Source organism: Rhea americana, unplaced genomic scaffold (assembly GCF_003343005.1).
Source record: "Rhea americana isolate MKP2758 unplaced genomic scaffold, rheAme1 scaffold_16, whole genome shotgun sequence".
In the NCBI taxonomy this organism is placed as follows: Eukaryota; Metazoa; Chordata; class Aves; order Rheiformes; family Rheidae; genus Rhea; species Rhea americana.
In genome coordinates, this window is record NW_028185705.1 from 3,325,412 (window position 1) to 3,346,701 (window position 21,290).

At 43.3% G+C, this 21,290-nt stretch overlaps 2 protein-coding genes across 6 annotated transcripts in view; one reads left to right on the forward strand and one right to left on the reverse strand.

Annotated features, from left to right (window-relative positions):
* The window catches only part of CNTN3 (contactin 3), a 79,953-nt gene extending 74,655 nt beyond the window's left edge, over positions 1–5,298 (forward strand). Inside the window, exons 18-20 of the mRNA XM_085300049.1 lie at positions 1,459–1,571; positions 3,626–3,794; positions 5,128–5,298. Of these exons, the coding sequence (XP_085156175.1) occupies positions 1,459–1,571; positions 3,626–3,794; positions 5,128–5,228 (383 nt within the window). The 3' untranslated portion in view covers positions 5,229–5,298. The remainder of the gene's footprint in view (positions 1–1,458; positions 1,572–3,625; positions 3,795–5,127) is intronic.
* Positions 1,500–15,363, reverse strand: LOC146598583 (uncharacterized). 5 transcript variants are annotated; one of them, XM_085300051.1, is made up of 9 exons: positions 13,047–15,363; positions 12,575–12,657; positions 12,150–12,320; positions 11,310–12,064; positions 10,447–10,916; positions 10,143–10,265; positions 8,153–8,305; positions 6,491–6,644; positions 5,169–5,245 (listed from the first exon to the last, which is right to left on the reverse strand). In XM_085300051.1, exons 5-8 carry the CDS (start codon positions 10,521–10,523, stop codon positions 6,602–6,604), a joined length of 396 nt encoding a protein of 131 aa, XP_085156177.1. In that variant the 5' UTR covers positions 10,524–10,916; positions 11,310–12,064; positions 12,150–12,320; positions 12,575–12,657; positions 13,047–15,363; the 3' UTR covers positions 5,169–5,245; positions 6,491–6,601. The 5 variants fall into 5 exon arrangements, 3 of the variants coding, with proteins under 3 accessions (XP_085156177.1, XP_085156176.1, XP_085156178.1); XM_085300050.1 differs by having other exon boundaries at positions 11,310–12,320; XR_014895243.1 differs by lacking the exons at positions 8,153–8,305; positions 13,047–15,363 and adding an exon at positions 1,500–3,105 and having other exon boundaries at positions 5,110–5,245; positions 11,310–12,320; positions 12,575–12,637.
* Between the last annotated feature and the right edge of the window lie 5,927 nt (positions 15,364–21,290).

Sequence of the window (21,290 nt, forward strand, 5' to 3'; positions counted from 1 at the left end):
CTGTTTTTATCACTGAAAATTACTGGAGATTTTTGGTAATTGAAGCAAACTGGAGCCTTCCAAATCACTTCTGTAAGTAAGTCAAGTGGAAGATAAAGGCTTACAGTTTTTATATATAATTACTCTTCCTTTTTCTCAGATGTCATATTAATAAGTAAGTTGTTTTGGATTCGAAAGAATGATTCTTTTCTTCTCAAAATCAGCCTTAATAGCTGAGTGAAAACTATTCATATATGCCCATATACTCCTCAATTCTCATGAATAAAACAATTTTATCTGACAATCACCTCTTAAATTTACAGAAATTGACTATTAGTGCATCAGATTAAATTCTGCTTAGTATATAGTACAAGACAAATACTGCAAAAAAAGGATTTGCGAATAGTTTAGAATAATTCTTTTAAGTCTTGCTCTTGCATTTTTGTGTCCACTTTGTGCAAAGAMAGACATATACTAATTTTTTTTCTGATCTGACTGCTCCTGGACAGAAATTAGGGAGCTATCTGTGCAAAACAAACAAACCAAAAAAGGAGCACATGCACAGAACTGTTTAAAAGCCACTATTACTGTTTAATACTGGAACCTTCAGCCTTAAAACTTASAGCAGTCCACCTAAGCAGCAACTGCCTCCACTAGGTGACAGCAACAGTAAATTGTTTCCTTAAGGTGTTTAGAAAAGATTTTAATAGTTGATTGTGTCTCTGAATGACACATCTGGGAAGCCAACCTGAGACACCTCAACAGGTTTGTGCTCATCTTCTCCTTTCCTGAAAGCTTGGCAGTTCCAAGATGTATCAAGGTGAACAGCCAAAAGCACACTACTACTACTTTGGAAACTTAACAACGGTCTCAGATTGTTAATGAACATACAGGAGAAGAGATTTACCTGGCAAAATCCCACTATTGTTTCAGTTGCAGTAACTGCAGTGGTACAGACCGCATTTCAAAATCATGTGTGCAGTTAAAAAGACGACAAAACCTGTCAACTATTTTTGCATAACAAACACAAAGTAAATCAGAGAAGCATATAGGTTTGAATATTCACTAAGAAAATACTAAATGTGTCTGACAAATAATTCATCATGAAAAAATTGCGTATTCTTGACATTCTATCAAAAACAGAAATTGTCTGTTATCATCACTGGTTTCACTGAAGTATGTTCTAATTGATCGCCCATGTCCTGAGACAAATACTTTTGTCTGGCTGTATTTAATGAAGGCCTATCAACACATAACGCAACTTTAGAAATAACATTTATGTGCCATTTTATTTTTCCTTCCTTCTGTTTTTCCAGTTTAGTCTCTGAACCATGAAGTGTACAAATGACAATGCTGTATTTGAGTTGCTTTTACATCCAACATGTAATGACAGCCAATACCCGAACTATTATTTCCTACTGCAGAATAAATCACTAATGTCAATTAAACTAAAGCCATGCTTTTATTATGTATTTTAAGCACCCAGTCAACCACCAGGAAATATTGTATGGAATGTTACAGACTCCAGAGTAATTCTCAACTGGGAGGGAGTAAGAGCTACAGAGAATGAATCCGAGGTAACTGGGTATAAGGTAAGGAAGAACAGACCAGCAGAAATCTGAAAGCAGTGCAGGCGTTACCGACTCTTTCTTGTCTGTTTGCAAGGCAGTGAGTGAGTTTAGCAGTTAGAACACCTGCTAGTTTTTGTTTGTTTGTTTGTTTCCTTATAAGTCTTGACTAAAGGATGATGCCTTCAGGCAAAATACCATGCCTGAAACAGTTAAGTAGTATGTCCTTTTTATAGGTTTAAATGGTATTGTAACAATATCTCACAAACTGCGGTTCTTTTACCATTAATGGTATGCTAACTCCTTCCTTCGTCTCTGCCTATGCAAACAAAGCCAGGAGCTGCAGGCTGTGCTGTCAGCTCCTGGAATCCCAGGTATCCAAATGTGCAACATTTGGAATGAAACAAAATAATCCAAAACTTAGCTGATGGAAATCATTTCTATTGCTGGCCCAGTATATTAATTGTTACCACATACCAGCCTGCTATTCTCACAGCTTTTCTTTTTCATTACTTACATGTTCACTATCTAGAAATTACATTATTCTAGAGCAGATCAGTGCACAAATATGCAGATATTTCTCTAAATAGGTTGTATATCTTATATCAAACTGAGGTCTTTTTGATGATCTCTGTATAGCTGGATCCCACATACCATACTCCTCTATAAAAGATTTATGCTGAAGATCAGACTGTGCAGTGCTCTAGGTAATATTGGTAAGAAATGCATATTTACGGCCCAGATAAACTACCTAGTTTTATAGCAGGTAGTTGAACTGAAAATATACCATGTATCGTTTCAAACTGAATACTCTGTCTCCCACAGCATTTTCAGCTTCCCAAATGATAGCATTGCTAAACAAACACATCATGAAGAGCTGAATTTTGATAACACCAGTTAATCTTACAAGAGAAAAACACTTAGGGTGTCGTCGTAATCACACAATGCCAAGGCAGTGCAGTTAACCAAACTTGGTTTGTCAAGTAGAAAATAGCCAACAAATGATTTTGAGAATGCGAGAGCTGCGGTAGCACAGTCCTTGTGGAAGTAAGCCACACCACTCTGTCCTTCCGAGAGCTTTTTAACAAGGTTGTAGCACTAGGGGCTGGCGCTGGGAAAGGGAACACACCGAGTGCAGCAATGTTGCACACAAAACTGGAAAGATTCAGAGAGGCTGTTGTACTTTAGATGATAGTAAGGTGAATTCAAGGTGAAGATCTAAGTTTGGTGACCAGCTATTATGTATGCARTTCCAGTGGTTTTGCATTTTTTTTTCTTTCCATTATGATTGCTATTATTGTGGGTTAGTTTGGATTGTTTGGAGGGGTTTTKTTTGTTTGTTTTACACTGCACTAGGAGACTCCTAAATTCAGGTGAAACTCTGCCAGATGAGGGCATTGGACCCACAAATACTTCAGCTTCCACCAAGTCACATCTCTTTCTTGTCAAGCAACTTGCAGTAGGGGCCATTCTGGCTCTATCCCAGCCAGAGCAGAAGGGAGGCTGCGCGTTGCTCTTAAATTCCTCTTCTTCTCTGATCGTATTCGAGTAGAAAGGGCTGCAACATTTAGATATAGCTCTCCCATTGTTTAAAACACAGATTTTCATATGCAATTAATTTTTGTGACTGAATAATTATTCAGTTTGCAGAACGTCTTCTAACATAGTCTGTAAGTAAGTAAGTAAGTTCTGCATTTTGGTAATTCTCCTCTCTCCTTTCCCTTACTATGAATTATCATAAGCAGTTGATCAGGATAATGACAGATTCCAAATGATGGGCTAATTTATGCAAGAATGTTATTAAGTTATGCAACAGAATATATTATTCATGTTATATTGTGCCATTTTAGATTGAAGTTGGAATAGAAGAGCTTGATTGGGATTCCCTTCTTTCACTGCTTCTCTAGATTCTGAATGTAATCCTGCCCTATATCAACTAGATGATAGTAGCTCTTTTCCTTCTTCAGGTTTTTTTAAAAATGAAACTTTGTTTCCAGAAACATTAGAAATTGCTTGTTCCTAGTGGAAAAAATAATGCACTACAGCATTGCAAAAAATGCTTTTTGCTTGCATTGTAGGTTTTTTACAGGACTAGCAGTCAGAATAATATGAACGTGCTGAATACGGACAAGACAACAGCGGAACTTTTGCTCCAGTTTAATGAAGATTATATTATAGAAGTAAAAGCAACAACTGATGGTGGAGATGGCACTAGCAGTGATCAAATCCTGATTCCAAAACTAGCTAGTATGTTGAAGTGGAATTGTTATTTTTTTTATGTGCTTATGCAGAATCTTTGGCTAATACTAAAACCAGCTATGGAAAAAAAAAATAGTAAAAGACTGTGTGACCCAAGAACTTGCAGTCAAAAAGATAAAAGGACAAAGGGAAAACAAGTACAGAGGGGAAACAGATCTCACCTAACACGTCATAGTATGTCCACAGCAAGGCTGGGAATATTATCTGCCATCCAGCTCTGTGCTTTATGTAATGTAGAGATGGTCTTATATTTATTTTTATTACCAAGGCTAAAGTCAAATCAGAGCACATCATCTGAGCATTCAGTTCCAGGTTAAATGCTCAATTTATGCAAGTGTGTGCAAAGGGGTATCAGGGGTGGAGAAGAGCAAACTGGGCAGGAGCAGAGGGAGTGGGGGAGGGAGATCAAAATGCAGATGAGAGCAGCTGCCTTGTCCCCAGGGCAGATTGCTTTCTGGAGGGCTGTACGGTGTCCAAGCTAACGCGTAGTGACAATGATAGGAGTCTCCAAGTAAGTGAGGAAARCTTATACTGTGGACTGAAGGAGTGCAGCAATTAAACGAGAGCCACACTCTAAGGTAAAGGTGGTGCGATGCCCCTGGAGGTAACGGGACCGATGGGCATGCTTCGGGAAGGCCCTGGCACTGTGTCTCAGAGTACAGCACCAGCGCACTAACAGAAGGTTCACGAGCTCTACTTAAGCTTAATTTAACCRAGCCTCAAAAAGTCTTTCTAGTCTGACACCAGTTGTAAAATAATATTAATCACTTCTCAGCCCTTTAAATTGCTTCATCAGCTAAGTAGCGTGACTGCCTATAAATATATATATGTGTGGGTACTCCCGCCCAGAAGAGATGACACCATCACTTTTGCCTTAGTGTAGTGAACCATTACTTGATTTGTACCTGACACCTAGCAATTTTCTTTATACGAACTGAGTACACATTGATGGGAAGAAAAAAACATTAATGCTTATGCTGTATGGTAATAAGCTAATAAAAAGAAAAGCAATTAACAGTCTTCATGCCCTTACATATAACAAGCTTCATTCTGCTGCACAGGTAAATTAGTATTTAAAACATTAGGTTTTTACTTTTTTTTAATTATTACCTTGAAAAATAAGTCTGCTTATGTACTTTCAGTGTTTTGTAATGCATTTCAGTATTTTAAAACTATTTAGCATATTTTTATAAATAGCTCATTGCTTATCAGAAATATTTTCTTTTCTAGAAACTAGTGCTTAGCATTCAGTAAGAGTAATAATTTTATTTGGCAAATACTCTTGGTTTCATTTAATCCTAACCTTTTTCATTTGTCACAGGTATGGATGCAAGAGGTTCTGGTCCACCAGTCTTGAATATCTTCAGCGTATACAGCTTCTTCCCAGCAATATTCTTCTTGACTCTTAATTCAGTGTTGTGATGATACATTTTCATTCACTGGAAAAAAAAGAATTATCACAGAAAAGTGCTTTTTTAAAAAACTGCAGTGGCTAATGCATGTTTTCCTTCTATTCTGATGTGTTTTTAAATTCTTTATATTTTACTGTAGGTTAAAATAAAAATATTGTATAAAGTTTAGCAAATCCTTTAAAAGGGAATCTAAAATGCCTTAATACTTGAACCAAAGGAGTTTACATATTACATACTTCCAATAAATGTAAAAGAGAGGGAGTGAAAGCAGTGGCACTGTGATTACAGAGTTATAAAGAAGCGCTGAGCTTTGTGAGGAACTCCGTCATTGCAGGGACACTGCATTGTTTTGGGTACGGTCTGTGTTACGATAACATTGTACAATGCAACAAATGTCTCTGATTTCATCTTTTGCATCTGATGACAAAGTAAGTAAGTGTGGCCCAACTGGCAGTTCTTAAAAGACAGTGTCGTTATCAAATAGATTTGGATAATTCTGCCTACTTCCTTTCAGATAATTTATTCTAAAGCTAACAAATTACAGAASACAGAGAAAAGTCACAGCATGAATGCTAGTTTTGCACAATCTGTGCTGGYGTGTCCATGAGGCAGGGCTTCCCCTGCTTCTCTTGAGAGATGGTTTCACAACCATGTTTCAAAGGTGGCTCTCCATTATATTTCAGTATACATTTATGTACCTTTCTCTTCATCAGCAGACATTCAAGTTAGTTCTGCACATTACTACCTTATATTTCTTAATCAAGGTCTTTCTTTGTAACCAACATTCCACTTTCAGGATAATTTTAATTGCCCTTCTCTGAACTCATGTCAGTTTGGTTTGCTAACAAAAAAGTGCCCAATTTAAGTGTTATTAAAATGCAGTTGCACCACGGCCTTACGAAACGGGACTCTTACCACTTCCCTACCTTGTGATGTGGTGCTCCAAATACGCAGCCCAAAATTATGTTGCTTTTTTTGTCTACCACACCGCATTGTAAACCCATGCCTAATTCAGTGTTTGCTCTTATTTTCATAACTCCTTGCTGCCTCTCTCTCTGTTSAGCCAGGTCGTGCTGTTTTCACCTGGTCTGACACTAATGCACCCTATTACCGTCATATAATTCRGATTGATAGGATTGGGCAATACTCTATTTATAATACAAAAAAAATAATACACACAGACTCTTCAGGCTTGCTATTATATATGCTCCATCTTTCATAGCACTGTATGAGTGACACGTTAAGTCTGGTACGTTACTCTGACTTACTTACATTTGTCACTTGTGAATTTAGACAGATCAGTCCTTCTTTAGAGAGCTAGTCACATCCATGGTAAAGCGTGTTCAGCTGATATAAAGCACATCTGTTTAAAGAAAGACTTTTTTAAAAAAAACAAAAATCCATGTCACAGTATTGTAACAACACACTGACATATAAAGAGAGAGAAAGAGAATCAGGATTAATGAAAAAGTATGCTAACACTGTAGGAATTTCTTGATATGCATTCAGTAAAAATTAGCTTATAAGATCCAGAAGAAAATATATGCTAAGTAACTGCTGAAGTAAGCGAGAACTGTATATACTGTACATACGTAGTTATAAATGACTAGTTGCTTTTCAGTATGTGGCTAATCAGTGACGTTTTCAGACACTTGCAAATGGGGGAATGGGGGGGGAGATGGAAAACAGGTGTTACTAGTAAATATATAGTTCTGTTTCATGCAACAAAGGGTGAATATTTATATTCTAGTTTCACAGAATTCTGGTTTGTGTTCCTGTATTGCTGTTTTCATGATTGATAACTATTGATAACTATTACATTGTATTAATTATTTAATTTCTAGTTATATATCTCCATGAGATATGTACCCAGTACCTTGTTTCATATTGAAAAAAGTTTGAAATTTATCCTTAAATTTCCAGCTGTGTGTGTATCCTATGGTTATCTGTATGCATTTTTTTTCTATTATTCTAATAAAATATTTATTACATTGAGTGATACTAGGATATTTCAAAATATTATTGCACTGTAGTATTACATTTTTGCATACATAGGGACTTACTTACTGCTACTAAAAGCTATGTCTATCTATCCATCTTCTTTATAACATTTCTGCTAACTGGTACTTTTGGGTGTGGGGGGGATAGTGTTGTTTCCTGCTTAGTAGCTCTGCTGCCATAAGGCTATTTCAAAGCTGTGCAATTCATAAAAAAGACATAAATCTCACAGACCAGGCCCATACTTCCTTCCTCCTCCTCTTACTGCCTCAAGCCCTAGTTTTTCTTGGCTACTACCAGGAAGAATCAGCTGCTGAGTATAAAGCCAAGACCTAAAAAAAAAAAAAAAAAAAAAAAAAAAAAAAAAAAAAAAAAAAAAAAAAAAAAAAAAAAAAAAAAAAAAAAACTAGCCTTGGCTTTTCTAGACTATAAACCTTGTAATAAAATGGGATTTGGCATAGGTAGGCGCATTGACTAGAAATAAATTTACTAGACCTGGGACTCAAGTAAGAGACCCCGGCTTCTACCTGCGTAAGCCCAGCACCGTTAGAAGTGTTCGTGGTGCAGTAGCAAGAAGCAAGGCTAAAGCCATTACCTTGAGTATTCTCTTTGGAGACTGCCAAATAGTTTCGCTGGAAAACTCTTAGTGAAACACAAAATTGGGAGATCCTATGGCTGTTTTTGGACAACAATCCTAATCATCGTTGTGAAATGGAAAGAGAATACGAGCAAATCCTGCCACCAGCTTCACTCACACTCATAGGCCTTACACAGCTTAAAAAAAGTTGGCAGCTGTTTGTCTAGCTCAGATCCTTTGGAGGCAGAAACTGCTTTCATCTGGCGGCAGCTGCTGAGTGCTGTGGTACGGGACTTGAAGGTTTGTGGGCGAGGGGGTGTTTGCTGGGTTATGTTAGGCTTGGCTCTCAGGTTCCTCACCCCTGTGCCCGCAGTCTGCTACGACTTGCTTCGTAATTGGTTTCTTGTGCCATCCAAGTATTCTGTATTTTCAGTCTCTCCTTGCACTCACTTGTATTGGGATGTGATTGATTCTTGTGATTCTGAAGTCTGAATATTTCAGGTGTAGCTGGCCTTAAGAATTAAAAAAAAAAAATAAGAAAAAAAAAATTTCTTTGGACAGTTTACATTCTTGGTATGTTGTGAACATGTAGGAGCCTTTATGAATACAAAGTTAAAAACTAATATTACTTTAGCTCTAAGAAATAGTGGAGATCTCTATTTATTTTCTACTTAATTTGCCTTTCACTGGTGGAATGTAGAAGTGGGCACTGCCTGTCAGGTTATATATAGGTTATACCTTAATAACAGGCAATAAAGCAAGCTGTCCTGCATGAGGGAGTGCATTAATATGACAGCTTTCTGTCTGAAATAAGTAACAATGGAACATTATAGAAATAAAATGAGTTTGTAAACAGGCATTCGCTCTCAGGAGAAACACCCTCCTCAATTGTTTTATGCTAATGCTTTGAACTACTGAAAAGCAATAAAAAAGAGGTATGTTTAGCAGAGCTATAACTGAATGTATGTTATTGTTTTATCAAACTTGCTCTTAAAAAGAGAGAGATTTCTACAAGTCTCATATATACATACTGTAAACTAAGAAATGGGAAGGGAAAAAATAATAGTACACCCACTTAACTGTTTCTCTCCACAGTTTTCCCTCTTAGCTGGAAGTTTTCCTCAGAACTTTTTACAGTTCACGTTTGCCTTCCTGCCACGCCAGCCTGGGGCTCGTCGGGAAGCCGGATGTACAGCATAGAGGAGGTCTGGACCTTCGTCCTTCTCCACGCTTATTTGTATTTCAACAACCTTATCAAGTGGAGGCCGGCAGCTCCCTGCACCCAAGCTGGGCTACCAGCCGGAGCCTCCCGCCTGCGGGAGCTGCCTCTCAGMGGCGCTCTCGCGTCTCAGCCTCGGCTCGGCGGGCTGCCCCAACGCGGGCCGGGGCAGCTGCATGTGCAGCTCATTCGTTTCAGTGGGGCTGGTCGCCCACAAACCTTCGGGGGTGCAGGCAAGCCTCCCCGAGACGGCGCCCGTCCCCGAGGGCACCTCTGCTCTCCGCGGCAGCTGCACAGCCCCTGCGCTGCCCACGCAGCAGGGAAGCGCTCTGCCACAGCACCTGTTTCCCCTGACGTCCACAGCCGGGGCAGCAGGGGTGACCAGACGGGCAGTGTCTCATCTTTCCCAGACAAACAAGTGCGGGCAGCTCTAGGAGGTACCTTGGGGGACTGTGCGCACGTTTTTGTGCGCTTTCTGCAAATTCAGACAGTTGGAGGCCTAGAACAACCCTACCTTGTCACCAATCAGATTTTGAATCTAATTTTGCATTTTTCTCTTTTCAGCAGTGTTTTGTGATTTGTCTGTCCCCAGACTCTGTCATGTGCTGTGTTAGGTAGATGGAAAATTCCCACTCCACAACAGTTTGACATTTCTATAAACATTCCCCTTTCCTCTTAATAGCCTTTTCCTTTATGGGATTCTTCATCAGCTTAAACTACCTGGTATGCACTTTCCCTCACATGCTGTCATGTTACAACATCTGCCAGGACACTTCTGATAATTCAAACCATGCTCTTCATTTGGTTTGGTTTGGTATTGAACTCTACTTAGAGACTCTCTAGTTTGTGCATRAGAGAGTGTTTTAGTATTAAAACAGCACAAGATCTCCACATGCCTCTTTCCTTTCTTTTTTTCCATCTCTAAGGGTCAAGAAAACTTGATAATCCATTTTGTAAAGTGCTTTTCTTGGGCTTCTTGCTGATCTTTCTGAGGTAAATGAGCATCTCTGAAAGTCTCTCTGTTTTTTTCAATGCATAAATTTGGGAGATACACCAGTAACCTTATGTAGCGCTAAGACACTTAGTACTAAGACACTTTCTTTTCAATGTACCTAAGATGAATTTCTTACCGTTTAAGAGTGTAATTAGTCCCTTGAGGTTTGGACCATGGCTGCTTTCTGTGCTGTGCTCTTCWTGCTGTCTCAGTGATTAATTCCCTCGTGGGTGGAAGAACATCAAGGCATTGGCAAATACTGAAAAAGGAAGAAGCAAAARCATCCCATTAGGAGTCAAAAGAGAGTTTGCAACTCTGAGATATTTGTTGGTTCAGCCCATGATAATTTAAACGCAAAGCAATTCCTAGGACAGGAGAGGGTTTCCCAGAACTGTCCGTTAGGAAAGAGCCCCTGTTAAGAGAGTCCAGCTCATTCTTACCTGCCTAATCCCTCGCTTCGCAAATCCTGCACTCCTTGGGCCRCTCCAGGGGGAGAAGGGACCGAATCAGAGCCCATCCCACTGCCCACGCTACGGGGAACAGCCGGCAGGTTAGCRAGGCGGCTGGCAGCAGAAGAGGAGGTGGGACCCAACACCAGCCTCCAGCCCACGGGCTACCAGCRAGAAGGCAAGGAGCGGATGGTGGTGCCAGCTGCCCGGCCGAGCGCTTAAGGCAGCACCCTCCCGCTCAGGCCYGCACGGGCTCCTGCCATGGCCCGTGTGGCCTCATTTTTAGGTGCTCTGAACTGGCTACTTTGCAGCTTGACAGCAAGAAATCGCTGTAGCTCTGTGCACCAGCCCGTTTCGGGCAGGCAGGAGAGGCATCCCTCAGCGGTCCAGTCCTTGGTGCCTTCATCTGGAAGGACCTTCCCATTCCATACTGGAACACAAGCAACGACCTCTTACATCAGCTACAGACATAAAAAGAAACGAGGCAGAGAAAATAAAGGAAAGCCCTGTCCTTCGTGCCCTTTATGTTACAAATATAAATCTTTTTCCCAACAGAAGTCTATCAGAAAGGACACATGTTTAACAAGAACCTGTCTCATTAGCAATCCAAAAAGCCATGGTTAAAGACAAATAATTTAATTTTTGTCGCACTTCCTAACATTGCCCCCAAACTGAGGCATTCAAAGTTACACTTGTCACAACATCAATTATCTGTTCAAACACTCGAGCTCTCAGCTGATTGAATGAAATAATCTGCTCTCACTGCAGAAGAGCTTATCAGCTGCAATGGATTGTCATTACTTTTTGGCTATAGGATGTAAATTGACTATAACTGTAGAAAACGGCTTTGGTACCTTTGCAGCAGTTTAATATGTGACAKAGAGGAAAGCTCTTCTCCAGCAGCCAAAAAACCTACTGCTCATGTAACAACTGATGTCTCTGGGTTTTGCGTTGCCCTGGAAACGTGAAAAATAAAGTGCCATTAATTATTTATTTTCAAGCAACCAGAATATCCAGTGCCAGGGGCCTGATTCAAGGCCAATGAAATCCTTACAGCAATCTCACCAGACTGAGTAATTGCCAAGAAAAGAACCAGGGCAAAACAAGCACAGCCAAGTTTTACCTCCGACTTGTTTCCAAAAGAGTCACCGGAAGTTTTCTGTATGTTCACTGCAGACAGACGCACACTGCTGCGGCTCCTTCCGCAGCGAGTGGGGGGCAATAAGACCCTTCTGTGAAGAAGCTTCTGCCAAGGGACATCTTAGCGGGACAGGTACACCGGTGCCCAGGAGCTGAGGGCAGCGTTTCAGCCATGCGATGACCATGATCCTGGGCAGGTCTCCCTACAATTTCTTTTTCTTTTTCTTTTTCTCTTTCTCTTTCTTTTTTCTTTTTTTTTTTATTGTCTGAACCTTGTTACCGGTGGTTCGGAAGAAACATGCCCCCGCTTGGTTTGTATTTCACCTGACTCTACTCTTTCCCTTCAATAGCCATACGCTGACTGTGAGTGTCATCCTCCTCCTCCTCCTCCTCCTCCTCCGCCTAAGCACGCAGCAGCTTTGTCGAGGGCATCGGCAGCCCCCCGTTCCCTCCAGGGCTCTCCTCCACCCTGTTTGTTGTGAACGAAGCAGACTGACACAGATACCCTCACCTGAGAAGTAGAAGTAACACGTGCCCGCAGCTGCTGCACGTACGTGCTAAGGAGGCTGTTGCCGAGCCACGGGGAGCGTGAGCACTGTTGAGGAGCATCTCCGTAACGGCAAAGGCGGGAAGGCTTCAGGAAGACGCTCCGTAGTGGCTTGCAGTGATGCTTTCTAGCCTTCACATCTATCATCCATTTATATTTCAAAATATATGTCCTCTTCCTTCAAAGAGATATTAGCAGCTGAGCTCATAAACTTCCACATAAACATCTATACGAAAGCAGGTCTATAAATCCCACAGAAGCAAAAATCTATTGCCAGGGGAAATAATGGCAATATTTCTAGTCATTGGTGCAGAAGCATAAGCTCAGACAGACTTTCTGCTATTGCTCTCTCGGCCCAAAATGCTGCCAAAWAAAAAACTTCTATCTGCTGTAAAATCATTTTTAAATGTACATTTAGCAAATGAGGATTACTTGCGTCTTTTCCTCCTCTCTTTAGCCTCTCCTCTGTTGGCCTGAATTGCACATCTCTGTCATCTTTCGTGAAAACTTGAAGTCTATGAAGACAAAACTTCCATGAAGACCTCAAACTTCTTGTGGGAGTTTGAAGCTGTAYGAAGACTTTCATTTGCAAGGATGGTTCACTTCCCCTTCTAGTGCAGCCCAAAGCAACAGGCTGAAACTCCAGCCACTAAAGCCTGAGAGGATAACAATAATTCCAGTAACATCACCTTAATTTTTTCAAGAAATCCTTCTAACTTATGAACAATGCAGTGTGTCCTTTCTCCTTCATTTATGCTTTCAGATTTCTTGCTAAAATGCACAAGGACCTATGCACAATTTTAGAGTATTTCCCACTCATGAATATACATAAGCTTGACCATCACAGCTGGAGAACTTTAATCATCCGGTTTGGAATTCGGGCCATGGTTTAGCACAGACTTACCCGGTATCACTGAAAGTATTTTACAGAACAGTTGCTGGAAGACAACGAAGTCACGCTGGCGTCGCAGCCTGTTCAGAGATGGGTGCACACAGCCGCGCGGGACMAGTCCGAGTTGGAGACTCCGTCACGGCAAACCCCTAAAACGAGGAGACAACAAGCCAGCGGCAGAGGCCTCATCTGGCTGCTGCCCCAGCAGAGCCYGGCAAACCCGGAGCAGCCCAGGCGCCCGCACCGTGGGGCTCTGCGCTGCGGTTCAGCCCACGGCAAAGCTGACTTGGGCCCTCGAGCCCAGCAGCCTGCCCCATCTCAGGGCCGGGCCCCGCGGACGCATGTGCTCCTCTGCATAACCTGCCCCGCGAGCACTGACCGCCGTTAGCGCACCCGAAACCCATCCTGGTGCTTTTAGGCAAAATGCATCAGACTATTTCAAAATGCCATCTTCACACAAAAGGTTAACGAATAAAATATGCTGGATACTGCAGCTCCCATCTGATCTCTCGCTGCTTCCTCCCCCACCCRAGCTGCTTTTGCTCTTGCATACTTCTAAAGAAGCACAATTAACATTTCAAGACAAGCAATCCACCTGCCACATCATTTTGTTAGGAAAATCATCCACAAGAGACTCATTCAAACCGTTCCTCACGGTTACACTCGAGAGGGATCRCAGCAGGTACGGCAGAGTCCGACCGGCGGCGCCCGACAGAATCCCCCCGGGCAGCAGCGCGCCGGGGAGCAGCCAGCCCCCCGCAGCGCCCGGACCCTGCAGCCGCAGGGCTCGGTCGCTCGGGAGCACCGGGCTCTACAGCACCGGCTTCATATGCAAATGCTATTTTCACGTTCRCTCCTGAGCCATTTCCAGCAAAAAAGAAAAAATATGCTTAAAAGGACATGGCCAGACACCCTTTTCCTTTAGTTAGGTGACATCGACTCAGAGTCCCGTGAGGAACCTATTGCAGACCCACACCGATCTGAGCTCCCACCATTTACGTAAATCCCTTTTAATCACACAAGATATGTTAAACATTTTGGAAGCACAGAAAAGAGCAGATGGAAAAACAAGGATTTCACCTATCACAGAATGATTTCTCCTATGCAAATTGAGGACAGGCGAACTAATGGGTTATTTTTCTGAAAAAGGAGAAAGCCAGATCTGAAGTACGGCATATGAAATTTGGAAATTGCTACGAGCTGTGCYGCTGCACGCTTTGTTGTGACTCGTATGGCGTGGGAGACCCACGGGGACCACCAGGTCTGAGCACGCCGCGCTCGGACGCCGGTCGGGCACTTGGGAGTGGGGGCAGCAGCACTGGCCACTTCCCACCRCGCGGCGAGTGCGGCGCTGATACGACAAAACTCTTTTCCAGCAGCTCATGATCCCGGCTCTGCCCTGCCAAATGCCCATTCTGGCACAAAGTCAGAAGCCGCTGGGACTGACAAATTAAGTTTGGCTGTTCCCGCACTAAATCATTAATGTTCTAGTTTCATCTTTATAGAATTTCTTTAGTAAATGTTGCTAGGGAAAATTTCATGGTTTAATGATATATTTATAACTTAGTCTGGGAGATTGCTGCTGGTTAGTTATCCCCAGTATGGGATGACTGAGTTTCAGTGAAAAACTCACGTCCCTCTTACAACACTGGGGGGCACATAGCAAGGAAAAAGCCTCCCGAGCAAAATGCACATACCACATTTCCTACACCAGCATTGCCCTAGGTCCCTAATATCCACTTCTCTAAAGAGCTTCAAGTCACATACTCAAAATTACTGATTAATTTTTTAACTCATAGAAATTATGCTCACCTATAAAAACTTCTAAGGAACCATCCTGTTGCTATTAYTGCCACAAGCATAAACATTTCTACCAATAATATAATTCCATATGTGAATTACTTTGTTTTCTAAATGAGTTGTTTATATGGGTAATTTTGAGGTCTCTCCTCCCTCCCCAGTTTTCCTGAGGAATAATACCGTCAGTGATCTCCATGAACAACTGCTGACTCTCTGTGAAGGTTTAACTGACTACAAGAAAGTTGGATGAAGGGGGGAGAAAATCTTTTATTCCAGAAGCAGGGAACAGTTTCCATAACAGAAGACAAACTAGTACCCTTCCTTTCTGCCATGTGGATATGCTTGTAAGAAGCAGAYAGAAAGGGGCCATTTCTAATTTGATCAGGGGAAGGGACGAGAACAGGTGTTTTTTAGCTAATGTAAGAGAAAAGAGACAAGACTGGCATCAGCACAGTTTGTAATGCACCTACCTGAAAACTTCCAGAGTTTTCAAAATTTCCTGCCTGCAGGAGAAGAATCTCTTGGAGCTATTTTCATGCACAAGAAGAAAAGTGAATAAAGTGCCCCAGCGTAGCCTGGGGCTAACACTTCTGCAGACAGCAAACCGAGGATTGCGAGGAGCCCTGTTAAATAAGCAAAGGTTCAAATGTCAGACGACAAACCTGGCCATTGCCCGGGAAATGACTGCCAGAAACAATCACATTGATGCAGGCAGCGCTTGCAAAGCCAGAGCAGCCTCAGCTTTATTTCAGCCTCCTCTGCGCTGCCGTGCGTGCTCCTCAGCTGTGACCACGGATTTTGGCAGATGTCTACTTGTAGGATTGATGAGAAATAATACAAACTGACCCAGAGTTGGTCATGGCAGAGCAATAATAAAAAAAGAGATAACAGAGACACTTTTTCACAATACATTTCTCAAGAACTGTTCTGTTTCTGGCCAGCTCTGCTAATACAGAATAATGGAAAGTTCAATACATGTATTGACATTTATTCTAACGACTTCATCATCTCCCGTTACTGATGCACTGGAACCAAACACATAAATATTTCAGTACTAAACACCTACTTCTGCACAGCAGGGGCAGAGCTATCCATCCTGCTGTTAATTAGCTATCCTCCTTGCAGATATGGGAAGGCTCTGCTTTAATTTAGACCCATCTGGTAAAGGCTTTCTTGAAAAGATGAGACTTACGTTGTAATTTGAAGCTGTCGGAGGTTTCCCACTACATCACCTGTCCCTGCAGCCAATCCTCTGGATTATCCGTTAGTCCATAATGTTTGTTTGTATGAAAAGGTGATTAAAGGCTGAGGAGTAGATCTGCTACGCTAGCTGACATGAGAATTAGCAACCTCACAGTGCGGAACCTAAAAAGATCAGACATGGAAACTAGGAGCAAAGCCGGGATTCCTAGCATCAAAAAACGGGATCATAAGGAAACTTTTCAGCCTCCTTGAGACATAGGGCCCAGAGGACTTTGCAGAGACCCTCCCTGCCCATTTTGCAAGGAAACGAGCACAGCTCAAGCTTTGTGCTGAGTTCAGAGAAGACCCGAGACACTGCTCCTTGCAGCCACCTTCCCAGTTAGTTGGAGCAGGCACAGGAAGGTGCGAGGCACCGGCTCAGTTCCCTTCCCTCCCAGAGGGATTTCACCCAGCATTTCTGATCCTGTTGAAGCACTGGGGACAAGAGGCCCTTGCCACCACCCTGCCCGCAGCGGCCCAAAAGCCCTGGCCAACCCCCTGCCGAGGCACCGCCAGAAATCCCTCACCCTCCCCTTGGTAACACCAAAAAGGAGCCAACGCTCAACGCAAACCTGGATTCCTGCCGACTGCACTGTCCCGGCGCTTGGTGAGGCCCCAGGCGACGGCCAGACCTACTGCTTGGATCTCGCTAGGTTTTTCCCCTGGTTCGGTGTCACTTCAGCTCCTTTCCAAAGCACCGTGCGCTCTGTGCTCTCGTTGGGGCGCAGCCGGCGCCTGGGCTCGCCGTCCTGCCATCCGCGTCTCTCTCGCTGCTGTTACCTGGACAGCGCAGGGCTGCCACCAGCTGTAACGACAGAAATCGCCTACAGAATTTATGAAGTCTCYTGTTGTCAAAAAAAACCCAAACAGCCAATACTTAAAAATATAAGCAGACACCGCGAGGAACAATATGCTTGAAACACTGAATTAAACAGTAGCCGTGCAGAATAAAATATGAAATTAGAAGAGTATGAAAAAGTGAAATGTCAAACGTTTTCTGTGCGTTTGGGGCATTTGTCCATCGGYGATACGGAAAAGGGCGCTGGGGCGCCTCGCGGGCTCCCTCTGCGTGCGGACCGGCTCTGCCACGGGAGCGCGGGAGCTCGCGCCCACCGGGAAGAGACGCACTAACCCACCTGCCGAAGGCCCCGCGGCRGCGGCGGCAGCACCGACGCCTGCCCCAGCCCGCAGGAGCCACGCCGCCCCGTGCTACGGCGCCGGGAAAAGGCTCCGCTGCRGAAGCGGAGCAGGGAACCGCGGCCCGTCACGGAGCTGCTTCTCCCGCGGCAGCGCGCGTGCGGAGCGGCGCGCGTTCCAGCGCCGCCGAGGGTATAAAATGCGCATAACTACGAATTTTCTTATGCCAAAGGTTATCACCGCAATACGGTGCCAACTCAGAGATGTTTTGCATATGAAAATGGAAAGCGAGCAGTTACCTCCTGAGGATATACACTCCTATGAACAAGTTATTGACAATATCTAGTTCTTCCTGTGCAAGTTCAAAGTCCACAAATGAAGCACTGACCCATCACAGAAATATGGGACGCACTTTTATATTAAGATTTTTTTATTCTGATTGCAAACTGTTATGCTGAGGCCTCCACATTTGTTATCCAYGTTTATAATTCAGTTATTTACATAATGGACAAAAATGTAGAGGCAAATAAGATGTACAGTAGAAATATTTGTTGTTTCCTATTATAGTGAAGGAAGGAGACTTCAAAATATAGCTGTAAAAATAAAGGACAACGTTATTTCTAGATGCACAGCTTTTAATGGTCTTGAAAACACACTCAACTAAATCTATGATAAGCAAATGCTAGAGATGCAATACAGATAATTCAGGCCTAATATATATGCAAGACAATAGTTTGAAACAGGAATTCTTGCCCTGAAAGCTTTATGCCTTTGTATGGYCGCAAACAAGAAAATAAGCAAATCTCTGTCCCTCTCTTTTTGCTGCAAGAGGCAGAAGAAAGYAAAGAACCAGCCCAAACAAGGAAAAGGGCCGTTCAATGACCAGCTACGATATCCATTTCTTAAGCATATGTAAAGCTGAAAAAAGGCAAAAATGCAGGCTGATGTGTACAGGGTTTCATATTTCAGTCTTAACGCTGTCTTCTAATCACGCCGGCATTGTTAAATGCAGTAACGCACGGGCCTGGAAATTACCAGGCAGGTGTTTAAAAGACATCCGTAAGCACTTCTGCTACAGCCTAATTAGTGTTCTAATACATGCTGCAGTGCAGAGTCACCATTATTTCCTCTTCATTAGTTGCTGATATATAATGCATTTAAAAAGAAAAAAAAGTCTAACCCTTTTTCTCTTTAAAAAAGAGCTTTTTTTCCCATTAACATAACAAAGGCAATAGGAATATGATTAATGCATGCCATCTAAACTATGTGCATTAAACATTAAAAGCCAATGCACTATCTCAGCTTAATGCGCATTTGTAAATTATAAAATATGCTTGTCAATATTAACATGTGCACCAAATGAAATGCTAGTTTAGAAAGAAGRAAAAAAAAAAAGAAAAATCTTACAGCTGTCTCCTTATTACCGTCACCTATTCCCACCACGTGGAAGAGCCCCCGCAGCCGCTCAGCGTGCAGGATTAGGTCATTATTCAAGGCCTGGCCGGGCGGATAGAGAGCTACAAGATGCATCTCTCTTGTGGTCACTCCTGTGAGCACCATCTGCRGCAGCTCCACACAGCTTTGAACGAGTTTTGGCTAGCGATAGCACTGTTGCTGCCAGAACATACAGCTGCAGGATGGAGCACTTGCTAAAAGCACTGCCTTCCTCCCAGCCGCCCAGAAGGACTTTGCAAATGCACTGAGCTCTCTGCGGCTGCAGCTGAACTGCCAGCAGCACCTCGGCTAGCTAGGTTAAAGCAAACGCATCCGTCTAGACTACAGCTGAGCAGTACAGACTCTCTTGGAGCCAGGGAGCGCCAAATGCCGACACGTGTCCTTAGGAGCACCGCTTTCCGTGAGGCAGAGTYGACACCTCTGCCCACTGGGATAACTGGTGTCCAGGACAAGGTAGTCTCTAAGCTTGTAACCTAACTTTCCTTCCATTTCTGAAGCTTTACCGCTACCAAAGTGGACGAGAATTCAAGTGTTCCTTCATAGAAATCTGGTATCTACCAAGGAAATCCATCCTGGAGGCCTCTACATTACATCTGCCCACCAGGCAAGCTGGGTTGTGCAGGTAAGCTCCTATCCTTAGTGGAAACACCAGTCCTGGTTCCAAGTGACCCCAGAGATACACAACCAACGCTTGGTTGCTTGTGTTGAACATAGCAAGTGGAAAAACGGTGATCAGCTACCTAGCCTGGCTGCTCTTGCTGCCAGCACGTTCCCTAGAGCAGGCTTGGTGTGGGTTTGGGAGACAGAGCAATGTGCCCAGGAACTGGCCCCTTCTGCCCATGCCAGCTCAGCCCGGAAACCCACAGAAGAGCTCTCAGATGTAGCAAGGTCTCACTAAAAGAGACATGTTCTTCTCCCTCTCAAAATTCAGTTTGCAATCAAATGAATTGCAAATTAAGACRAATTCACCAGAGGGGACAGTGGCTGCAAAGGTATGTTTTACGCCTCTTATGCCTTTGACGGCATCCCTTTAACTACAGGCCGTAGCAAGTCTCCAGCAACTCATCGGTTATGTCAGATCCCCAAAACTCAACTGCCTCTCTGCATTTTTACTCTCCACCTTCTTCAACAGAACAATAACATATGGTTCAAAAACTAATCCTTTATGAGATGTAACATCAAGTCTATAATGAAGTTTTACTGCAACAACAACAGGTTTTACTCTTCCTCTAGAGACCTATACAATTCTGGTCAATTTTTTCTTTTTTTAAATAAGCCTTGAGGAGCAAAAACATGTTGGCTCCAATCCTGGAATGGATATAAGTAGCAGAGATCTTAGCAGAGAGCTGTGCTCTCTTGCTTCTCCTGGACCCAGAAGTCATGAAGATATGATAGCAGCTTAGTTCCCTCACAGATTTAGACCCTGAACTAAAAAACAGGAGGCAAATTTATACCCTGTTGAATCTTATTGGAGTTTCACCAGTGGCTTGGATGGAGCCAGAGTAGCAATCACTCCATCCTTGTAGGTGATGAGCCAAGTCCATGTAAACATGGAAAAGTGCCTGGAAACAGCCCCAGAGTTTCTAGGAAAGTTGCTGTCTGGAAAAGGAGACATTTTCCTTGTGCTGTCTGAGCATTTCACCTTCGCCCACCCAGTGGTCACTGACTCAAAGCAAGGTGCTGCCACTCGGCTGCCCTGGACGCCGGAGCAGGTACTCGCTTGCTGACGGTCTCCTCGCTGTGAATACGGCAGCTTAGAGTAACTGGTATTGAYGTGCACATAGGGGAGGACAAGGCACGTAACCTCATGCTGAAACATTAAGAACCTAAGYTGAAAATAGCCACAGCCACACTTTCTAAGTGGGTAATGTAATTTTCCTGGTAGCTGATGCACAATTACACACTGGTTATGTTTCTAGTACTTGGAAGTACAACTCCAAGTGCATTTCATGATCAGGAAGGCTGAGAGATGAAAATATACACCAAAGTTAATGTAGCCATACTGCAGCAGCACACATAAAAGCAGAATGCCAAAGAACTAATGAGAATTAAATTATATTTCAAAAAAGAACCAGTGTTAACAATGCAGCAAAAAGTAAGGCCACRTGGAATTAGACTTTCATCAGGAGGGTCTCCAGTGCCCTCCTGCTAGGTACCAGCTTAGTACACCCTTAGCCAGCCTGGCTTCCCGTACGGTGCAGCAACAGATAGGGGCAGGTGCCTGCAGACAGGAATAACGAAAAACACCATGTCTGACTAATTGCCAGAGTTGCGGAATTACTGTAAAAATGTTTAGGGTTAGAGCCCTCTATTTACAGCCCAAAATATGTTCACCCACACAAAGTGCATGTGAGTCACGATCGGCTTTGGTGCTGCGTCAGCGATGAGACGCACCCGGTCGGGGCTTTGCCCGTCTGTCTCCCGAAGGTCCCTGACTCAGCCCCTGGGGAACAACCGCCTCTGCTGAACGGCTCAGCGGCGATGCTGCTCTGAACATCTCTCTAGGGAAATCCACCTGCTCCCACGCACGAGTGGGAACGGGCACTGGCCGGCCAAGCTCCGCAGGAACGAGGGGTGCCCGTGCCTCCCCGCCGCGCTCCCCACCGCGGGTGCTGCTGCCCT